This window comes from Helicoverpa zea, chromosome 9, assembly GCF_022581195.2.
Source record: "Helicoverpa zea isolate HzStark_Cry1AcR chromosome 9, ilHelZeax1.1, whole genome shotgun sequence".
Classification (NCBI taxonomy): Eukaryota; Metazoa; Arthropoda; class Insecta; order Lepidoptera; family Noctuidae; genus Helicoverpa; species Helicoverpa zea.
Window position 1 is genome coordinate 11868728 of NC_061460.1, and position 11334 is coordinate 11880061.

At 37.2% G+C, this 11334-nt stretch overlaps 1 protein-coding gene across 1 annotated transcript; it reads right to left on the reverse strand.

Annotated features, from left to right (window-relative positions):
- Window positions 1-2192: 2192 nt before the first annotated feature.
- On the reverse strand, window positions 2193-5778 carry LOC124633530. Its single transcript, XM_047168786.1, has 5 exons — window positions 5624-5778; window positions 5087-5205; window positions 4411-4599; window positions 2753-2938; window positions 2193-2389 (listed from the first exon to the last, which is right to left on the reverse strand). The coding sequence occupies exons 1-5, from the start codon at window positions 5776-5778 to the stop codon at window positions 2193-2195; spliced, it is 846 nt and encodes a 281-aa protein (XP_047024742.1).
- Between the last annotated feature and the right edge of the window lie 5556 nt (window positions 5779-11334).

An 11334-nucleotide genomic window follows, 5' to 3' on the forward strand; every position in this document is an offset into this window, starting at 1 on the left:
ATTGCCGTGGATGTTCAATGACAGCCAGAACCTACAGTTTAACGTGGCATCAGAAACGCAGTCATTGGTGTCCAAGATATGCTTAGAAAGTACATACAAACTTTTTATTTATCAATGTCTGATTTTAAACACCACCACAGATGTGTTATAAAATTAGATGAACAACAAAGAGTAACTAACTCACTATATAGTTCCTTTTCATTTCTGCTCTCCTAGTACTTTTGTAAAGAAAATCAGTTGATTCTTGATGAAAGTTATGAAAAAAAATCTAAGTTATTCTGACTGCTATCGATTTTGAGCTCTGAAAAAAATCACAACAACTACAAATAACCACGGACCCGGCGAGATGTCATCCAGGCCGTCGACTGTACTTCTTCTGTATAGTAGAACAAAATGTCCCATTAGTTCAGTGGAACTAATTTCAGCATAAAAACCAAATGGTCTCTAGATAAAATAATTTACATTGATGGCCAGTGGGAATTGGATCAAAAGAATGGTGCCTTTATCCCCTACGGCGGCCATAGGGAATGTTAAAAAATCCGTGTCGCTGTCCACCAGTGGTGGCGAATGGAAATAATTTACAAAGTTGTGACGCTGTCCCCCAGTGGTGGACAGCGAGAATAATGTTTTAAAGTTGTCTCGCTGTCCCCCAGTGGTGGCCAGACAAGTGGTGGACATTGGGAATAATCGTTTTTTTATTAATTCACTGGCAACATTTATCTACGTAGGGTTGCCAGCTTACCGCATCGAATTCTAATTTATAAAAGGGATAGTATATCGAAATGCGATCAAAAAATAAATATTTTCAAAAATTTAATCACAATAATCAGGAAACAGATTTCTGTGATACAAATAAGTGAGTACGGTAGACCGCACATCAGTGGTAACTGTCATGCACCTTAACTCAATAGTAATAAGTACGATTTTCCTATAAAACTGTTACCACTGACCTGAAGTTGACTGTACCTACAATGGCTTAACAACCTGAGTAAAAATAATATCAAAAGCACGTGGTATAAGCAGTCTTTTACCATCTGTCTAGACAGCGACAATCTTTCATTATCTCATAAAGCATAATAAGAAAACATAATATAGAAGCATTCTCGATTTCATAAAGCATATAAAATCATTCATATCCTCATTAAGCATATAGAAGCATTTATAATATATCATAAAACATATAGAGGCAATCATAATCCCATAAAGCATATAAAAGCATTCATAATATCATAAAGCAAGGTACCTATGCATAGAAGCATTCATAATCTCATTAAGCATATAGAAGCATTCTCAATTTCATAAAGCATAAATATAGGCGATTAACACACGGCACCGCGCACCGCCGCCGGTAGGCGGTGAAGCGGATCTCATGTCGCGTTGACCAGGGGCCCGATTCTCCTAATTTTACTTAAGCAACATAGGTACGATTCACGTTCGACTCGGTTCGACTGAGATCCAATCTCGACTCGATTACGATTGAAGCGTATGTGGCATTCCGCTATTTTTTCTTTGAAATAAACGTTTTTATCCTTTTCTGTCATTCAATAATGAATCATTTTGTCTGCAAATGATTTACGATTGCAAAATGATTGTACAGCAAACTACCGTATAGACCAAAATAGCAGACCAATCGCAAACCAATCGAATGTCGTTGGAATACGATTGGTCTTATATTAGTAGCAGAATGCCCAATATGGTTAAAACTGCTATTGTGATCATATTGCGATTCGATTTCTATTCGATTTTGACATTATTAACTTAGGAGAATCGGGCCCCTGTATTAAATCCGTTGATGCCTAACACACGTGCACCGCCTGACCGCGCGTTCGAGCGGTGCTCTTTTCTTCGAGCGCCACCGCCCTCCGTGTGATAATCGCCATAGTCATAGGTAATCTCATAAAGCATATAGAAACATTCATATCCTCATAAAAACCCACGTAAAAAGTTTACTCATAGGTACATAAAAATGACCCTCAACTGAAAACCATGTTTAGCTTCACTAAAAGTGGATTTCTATAATAGCCAATCCTATTTCTATAGCCTAGGGATTAAATTTTGACATAATTTTTATGAAGCTAATGTCATAATTTAATCTCTCATCGCAAACAATGGATCGTTCGGTTATTGAAATCCGTAGTAAGATCACTTCATTGCCAATCTATGTATAGACTTCACTTATCTAAAAAGCACAACTAACTCAATATCTCATCTAAATTGACATCGTAAACTCTACTGTTGGGTAGCCGCGTCTGCGCTTGGACTTCTTGTCGCAAAGCCATTACCACGTGAAGGTCAGTCTTCGATGATGGGCAGAAAGCTGTGAGCCGGGTTGGTACGTAAGCTGCGTTCAAGAGCTTTAGAGGCATTGCTAGAGCCATGCAGCCTTGTTCTGAAAGAGGATGAAATACCTGGGTAATTGTCTGATACTGTCTTCCACTAGCGTTTCAAACGCGTCCAGTAGGAGTGGGAATTACTTCGTGCTCCCGGATACAAGTAGCTTGTAACCTTCTTAGATAAATAGGGTGTGTGATAGGTACCTACTTATATTTTTTCAAATCAGATTGTTAACTGCTTCCAAAACAAAAACACCCTTCGGCGTTGCCTATAATAGAGAATCTGATGAAGATGAAGGCCACATCTATTCCACAACCTTAAGACCTTTACTCATTTCACTAACATCCTATCCTTATTCCTGACTCTGGTTGTGAAAGGGTAGGTACCTACCTACAAGCAGAACACTGTCCAAACTTACCAGGCATCTTCCTTCTAAAATGGACATTCTCAATCATGTATATTCCACTTCTACCCAGCACATTGGAGACAGTTCTACTAGCGAATTCTCTGGTCTGCTCCGACTCGAAGGTTGGCGTGTCTGTGGCGACCCCTACCACATGGCTCAAATTCGCTGCAATCCATTCTGCAAGTTCGTAGCTAAGACCTGAAATTAAGGAGGCAGTCGTAAGTGACATGAGGGTCGAAGGAAATGAAATGGGTGGGGTTGTTTGCTTTCATAGCAAAAGAGGTACCTAGGTAGTTCTAGACATTAGTAGCCCTGGTTGGATAGTAGAATCGTTTTTCTTTCAAAGAGAAAACAGGGGAGCATAATTGTAAGAGAATAAGGGGAGTCCATATAAGCGATATCTCTAATCAAGGGAGAGTCCACATGTAGATATATAAAAAGTGTAATGTCGACCAGTAGGTAAATTAGTGTTGTAGACATCCCCACACTTGATTCGCTACTCACAGAATATGCAAGTTCATTCTAGAGTGACTGATTATTTTTATTGATTTGTTTTGCAGTTTTCTTTCTAAATCGTTTCTGAATAAGTTTTTGTTGTCTCATTAGCACAAAGAAGACGTTTTTATATTAGGTAGGTACCTATTCTGGATTAGTATTTTATCATTCTTGAACTTGACGTTTGATTGCGAAAATTTGTCTGGCAGATACGGTTTAATTAAGAGATAACGGCATTTTTATGCCTAATTTTAAAATAGTTAGGCACGTACTTATACATATTTCAGGCTTACGATGTAGGTAAGGTAGGTAACCTACCTATATTTGTAGATAGTAATGACAGATAAATACAATAAACCACTTATTTGAATAGATAATGATATTCATGTATATGGGTGGATTTAAATAGCCAACAACACTGGATAATTTTATACTACAAGAGATTGGATGATGGCATGTAACCACAGACTGTCATCTCATTCAAAATTAAAATCAAAAATCGTTTATTCATACTTGGTTACAAAACTGCACATTTTGCAAAAAAACGCTCAAAACGCTCACCCTTCCCCACTTTCTATGTATTTTTGCTGCGTGGGTACCAATGAGTTATTTAAAATGCAAAGTCAGACGCCATCATACCGATTTATGAACAGTCTGGAGAGTTTAAAGGTATGATTTCGAACGACGCTGCACGCAGCAGTGCTGCCGCGACACTACTGGTCCCCGTACAATTTCTATTGGCTTATATGAGATTACATTCCGAGCTAGGCAGCAATGTCGCGGCAGCAATGTAGCGGCAGCACTGCTGCGCGTCAGTGTCGCCCTACCGCCGCGACAGACCAATAGTGACGCGTCTGCCGCCGCAGCAAGAGTACCTACTTGAATGTTGACACGTAAATTGACAACAAAAGGATGAATTTCTCTGACTCAGACTTCTTCCTCTTCCAACAGTATAAATAAAAGCTGGTCATCAATCGACATCTTGTCAACTCTAAGTAAACTAACGAATACCCAACAACGCATCACCACGAACAGAGCGACACTGCCGCGTTGCTCGGAATCAGCGCGGCAGGCAGCACTGCTGGGCAGCACTGCTGCGTGCAGCGTGGTTCGGAATCATACATTAAGACATAGTAAAAAATAATAAAAATCAAGGTAAATAAGTTCCAACTCACCAGGCACCTTACACACACAGGCATTAACATTGACCTGATTATTATCTTCATCCGTCCAGCCGAATCTAAAGAGTAGTAACGTGGGTTCCTTAGGATCGTGCTTCAATGCTGCCCATTGTAACGCCACGTCGAGGGTTAGAACTACTGATGGGTTGAGGGTAGTCAATGTGCTCACGTCGACTATTGATACTGGAAGAGGAATGAAGTTGAGTTGAGATTTTGAATTTTAGGGTGCGTCTACACGGTGCAAGAAGCTTGCGCATGTTGAGGCACATGAGCAGATTACATGCATTGTAAAAATGTGCGGATCTAACGACTCGCGCATGTTGCGTGGGTCACTTGCGCATAATTTGCTCCAGCTACATGCACCGTGAAGACGCACCCTTAGGATACAAAAGGGCGTACATGCACCATGAGCATTATTCATCTACCTAAAAATTCGTGACCTGTCCTCACCAATGTACGGGGTACGTAAAATAGTGTCGTCAAAAGTGACATTCTAAAAATGGTTTCCAATGTGAATTTGTTTTGTACAGTAAAGGCTTCGAAACTCTTAAACTGATTTGTATATTTCACTGATGGGTAGCTACTCTATAGCACTTCATATTTGCTATTTACTTAATTCACATATCAAAAAACAATTTAGTTTTGAAATGTTGAAGTTAGTAGTACTTACATCGACTCAACAAGTACTCCGAGGGTATAACGGCCGGGTGCATGGATCCCGTACTTCCAGAATGTTCCAGGTGTATGCCTGTACCCAGATCTGGTGCTCCGCAGTTGATGCACACTTTCCTGTAAAAATTTACAGTAATCCTTTTTCAATATTCAAAATTAAAACTTGCTTGCTTTATTTTTGAAAATCTTAGTAGGTATTCAGCTAATTTCAGTTTTAACCCAACTTTCCTAAGAACAGAACTCAATACGACCTCGTATATTGTGTATATATTTTTTTATGGTGTAGGTAAAGTTGATCCAAGAGGTCATCGGACAAAAGACAGATAAAATAAGATTGCATTATTTTGAAAGATGATGTTACAAGTAAAAAATAAACAAAAATTAAGTATATAACTCAGCACAGTTTGTGTCATTCAATGATATAGTGGATTACCGACCCATTGAACCGTTAACCTACGTCTATGCGTCCATAGTCACAGTATGGAAATCACACCATCAGGATTCAAATAAACTAGTTGATGCTTTTAGGACTTACCAATGCTTTTCCATAGCACCATAATACATGGCCAAGTCTCTCCAAGTAGTCGGCTTGGTCATATCCACAACATCAATTTTGTCTATGTCCTCTTTGCAATATAACACGCGGGTCATTTGGAGCAAAAATGTTGTTAAAAATATGTTTTGTTTCATCTTTAAAGGTTTTCTTTATGACTTTGTTGCCTAACGGTAGGTACTGTTTAAGTTTGTTTATAATATGACCTAGTTGTAGTTTTACTCGAAAGTCTTTAAGAACACCAGCTTCAAATATTTGAGTGTCACCGTCACAGTTTTGAGGGATCTCAAAATTTTGCACTGTCAGATTTTACACTCAATTACACACTGAAGTTAATCAATTAAGAGTACTTTAATCGAATGGTTGAATCCACTTTATGTTCTCTTAATCACGCACATTACCAGTTATTTCTAATGAATTAAATAACCTATTCCTATATTATTATTAGTTACCACAGCAAAGGTCTCTATTGAAATGCAGGTGCACGGCAAGAGCTCTCATATTTGTTCTTATATATTTGTTTGTTTATTTATTTTCTTGTCTTCAAACAAAGGGATAGTTGATAGTAATAGAATAAGTGTTAGGTAAGCTAAAGTGTCAATAGGAAAAGGTATTCCGATGACGTAAATTTTTTGTGAATATTTTTCTGCCATTGTGTTCTTGGTATGCAATAGTTCGTGACTAGGTCAAAGAAGCGCGAATCGATTGAATCATAAGGGTGCGTTTACAAGGTGCAAATAGCTAGCGCATGTTGAGGCACATGCATTTTAAAAACGTGCGGGTCCAGCGACTCGCGCATGTACTAAAGCAAAATACCCATCCGCGTGCTCTTGTCAGTTGTCACTTGCGCATGTCAACGTGCTCCAGCTACATGCACCGTGTAGAGGCACCCTTAGGTTAAGCAACGCTTGGCGCGGTATAAAGTATAAGGTTGGGGTTTAAGGTTGCCCGGGTCACTGGGGTGAGGAGGTCAGATAAATAGAAGCCGACCCCAACAGTGTTAGTGGAATGGTTGATTGTTAATCAGGACTTTTTGGTATAACAATCAAAAATGATGATGATGACGATTACTGATTTGCCCGACGTGTGAAACAAAGGCCATTCATTTGTTTTTGTATTGCCCAACATGACGAATTGTTATGCATACCTGTCAAAGGTATTAATTTAGCAAGGGGCACATTGTTCAGTATTGTTTTGTTTTTAATAGTTCCATTAGACAGTGGACCCATAGTTAGCCATTGTCTTGTAAAACACTGGTAGCCGACCCCGACATAGTTGGGAAAAAGCTAATCAGATGATGAATGTGCCCATAGTTACTATTTTTAAGCCACATGATGATGTCCTCCTAGCCGATTATCGGCTACGGCGGCTGTTCTCATGTAAGGAGATTAGCCTACTACGCAGGACATATTATAGTGCACGAGCATTTGCGCAGACACAGGTGCACTCACTATTCCTTAACTCTCATAGCCCGATGGGACGGTAATCCGACACGACCGGAGAGAGATCAGGCGCAGGACCGACATTTACGTGCTCTCCGATGCACGGGTGTATCAATCACCAGCTTCCAGGCTCCGGGCTGCTTTGTGAAAGTCTTCTAAAACCCACAAAGCGATTTCGGCCCGACTCGGGAATCGAACCCGAGACCTCGTGATTAGCAGCCGCACTAGCGACAGCTAGACCAACGAGGCAGTTCAGCCACATACGCCTAGCTTAAGCCTGGCTTATACATAAATGATAAAATATGAATTGAAAACATGATTTTTACTATTTTATGGCACGTATCATAAAACCCCTTTCATGGCTTTATCCCGTGTCAAACTGAGCTTAGCTTAATCAAACTATTATTTATGGTTTTACGATAAATCCAAAACTATCAGTATGTTTTATGATAGTTTTAAGCTTATCTTTTAGTTTATCAGTCATAAAATAATTGTTTTTGCTAACTATTAGTCAGATTTTAATGTCGATGTACGCATTAGAATATAATCATCATCATCGTAACCGGTCCCATTCGCGTCGAAGGAGGACCATTTCCTGTAACTGGGTCAAAAGTAAAGTATGTCTTTTTTCAGGCTAACTTTGGCAGACTATCGGTTTTTTACTTAATTTACATTCTGTTGTTTTGGGGTCAAATCGTCAAATATGGGAGAAGTAAACATACACATGCTGCGTTGACCACGAATAAATTAGCGACAAGGGCGCAAAAGTCAAAGAATGAACGACAAAATATTTTTTAAAGAAAGCATAACAGTCAATAAAAATACTGGAGACTTCTGTACAAAACAAACAAACCTCTAGATAACATTAAACATTTTACCTAAAATGAATCACTAAAATATTTTTGCACTCATTATCCTTGCCTTTTATATGCAAATAAAAACGGTAGCGTGCAATAAAGATTAATTATAATATCGTATATTTATGTATTTACAATGGTAGGTAACAAAGTCCATGTAGGTCACGGCGAAATATGTAACATTGAACGATTGCAGGACGATATATATTGTCTCTGTAATGCCCTCCAGACCAAATTCGGTGAACAACTTGACTAGTACACACATAGTAGGTAGGCAGATATTGACAGTGGCAATCTTGATTTTGCCAGACAAAAGGGCTACGGTCGGAAAAAGACTTCGATGCTCGTCGCTTCAGTCGAAAGACGTCCAAGGCTGGTGAAAGGCTTTCCTTAAGGATTGCACTTGGTTTAAAGCTACCCTTGACCAGATACTCAAAATTGTAATCATCCTAAACATTTTGAACACATCTTTTTAAAATACAATTTACCAAACACAAAGCTGAAGACAATTTATACGACAGTAGACATATAGGCTAAACCATGTTTGGCCAAATATAGACTTTTATTTGCAATTTTTGCTTCAATTGTAACTGATTAAATACTGAAAACTGAAGAGTTTTCCAGAAAGTGCAAAAGCGGACCTCCCGGGTACAAATATCAAAGCTAATAATAATTATCGAAAATAAATAGCATACAATAAATAGTCGTAGAAACGCGGATTTTGGTATCTAAATCTAATCTAAAGAAAATTGAAGTTATAAAGTATATGGTAGGCTTGTAAATTATTCGGTATTGGAAACAATAAATAGTTTTACAACCTTATTTGCCTAGGGGACCGTTTAGGGAGATATGTGTGTTATGAGCCCTAATAGATAAACATTAATATTTATCCATAAGGACTGTAAATATGTACGGTGTTGTTTGTTTGTTTTTCTTCTAGACTGTACATTCTTCTCGCAGTATTGACCTGTATTATTATCGTACCAAGGATTTCCCTTTTCAATATAGAGAGACCTACCTATACATTCCTACTGTTCGCCAACAACAATTTTGAGCTTAATATCTTATTACCATCATTTCAATGGTCCTTCTTCTCCTTCTTTCCTTGGGTATATTCTTTCTGTTGCAAAGCTTTCACTGAGACATTGAATAATATTTAATTTTTTACTTTTTTCAACATCCACTTACCATGAACAGTTTGTGTCACGGTGAAAATATTTGCCACTAACATTGGGTTAGGCTAGGTGCGCCAGACATATCATTACGTGTCGTTCATATTTCATAGATAAATACTTAAATGGAATACATTGAGTTATCTAGGTACTCTATTCCGTCTTTTACCTACTAAAATAACGAAACTAAAACTTTGTGTTTGAAAGCGTGATTTTTTTATATGCGCGGTGATACCACGCGGTTCCAGGTGTTCGTTTGAACAAGTAGTAGTCAATCGTTTCTAACGCTCATGCAATTCGAGCGTTGCCGGGCGAAAAGATGCTTATTTCAAAGCGCTCTGTAAGCATTCTTGTAATTTCCCTATAGGTAATAGAAAATAATATAAGGAAAAAGGAAGTTTCGGTTACGTAGAAATGGTAATTTAATCTGAATCACGTTGATATTAAACGTAGCTAAAGATAAATTGAAACTTAGGCACATTATCATAATTTGGTAATTAGTAGGTAGTATATTACGTGTTAATATCTAAGTCTAGTAGATTATATAATTAGGAACCAATCAGTCAATGTAATTAGGACAATCAAGATTAAAGAGATGGGAATCTACACCAATATCATAAAGAGAAAAGATAAGAAACTATTGACAACTGACACCTGGAACAAAAAAAACTTTTCACCGCTCGGAAAATCCGTCATTGTATTTTATACAAGAATTTCAATAATGCTAGATATGAGTTCCGTTGGTTATCTTTTAAGACGCGGCAAATTTGTGTACAAAAATGACTTCTCTACAAATTTATTTAAATTCATACAAAAAATCCTACTTTTACTACTGTCAAAAAACCCCGAAAAGAATTTTTATATATTTCTAGTAGAACTAATACTGAAAATATAATATCGCGATCACTTTTTGAGATTAAACAGTATGGCCTGTTACTATGTTTTGAAAGCAAAAGTAGGCACATATTTTTTCAAAATAAATAAGTAGCACGTGCATTTATTTATCTACAGTTTTTATGACCCATGCTAATGATAATTAATTAAGTTATTTTTGAATTGATTGGTAGCTATACGTCTTAGTTTTTCACTCTTTATTGGTTATGAATCATGCGTATCGCAAATCTAACAATTAATTATTTTGATAATGAAACATACGAGCTTTTTTGATAAAATGAATGTTTTTGAAATAATGAGAATTCTTGATGACACATCATGCATGCTGTCTGTTGAGTAACATAAGCATGCATTAGTATAAAAACAAACGCATCCGAGGTATTATAAACACCCGCAAAAAAATGAACACTTGCCTTTTTTTTCTTTTTTTTTACGATTTATAAAATCATCACATGACCCCTCCAGCTGGGTTAGCAACGGTGAGGGAGTGTCAGGCTCTTACTGACTAAAAACCGTCGTGTTCCGCCTTTTATGTACCAGGGCCGCGGTAACTCTTTCGAACAATCCCGCAGCACACTTGCCACACGTTTTTATTTCATCTTAGGTACCTAACTAATCAAACCATCTTTCAATTGTCATGAAAATTGGCAACTGTGCACAGTACGTCCACATTTCCTTTGAAATATAAAAAAAAAAACTTTAACATTATAGAAGATATGTAATATATGTATAATCATGGAAAAAGTCACGGGCATAAACTAGTATGATTCTCATAAAAATTAGGTATTAAAATTCAATTTACAACTACTTACTTAAAACATGAAAATCAGTAGTTTATTTCGGCTCGTATTTCAATAAAAATCTTTTTTGTAAGATCGCCATTGACTGTCATCTATTTATTTTATTAGGTTTGATAAACTAATAAACAAATAACAATCTACAATAAAACAATATATAATCGTAAAATATATAGTACGTATACCTGTTTTTTTTACGCATCTAATTTCACTATTTCGTAAGTATTTTCAGTGGGACAGTGATAACTTTTTATTTTATTTATTTATTAGGGAAAACAAACAATGAGGGTTTTCTAAAATGGCGTCCACGAGGTGGCAGCACCGAGTCGTCAGGTCCAGGTAACTGTCAAAGTGCTTATCTTTACTATGAATAGTGAATGATTTTAGTGTTTTTTTTTTATTTTATAATTAAAGCACTGCATTATTGTTTTACTATTGCGGTTGAGTAAATAAAAAAAACTAAATCATATTGTGTTAACAAATTTTTCAACAAGCTTTTCCTTAGTACCAGTGACTTTTGCACCCTCTCTC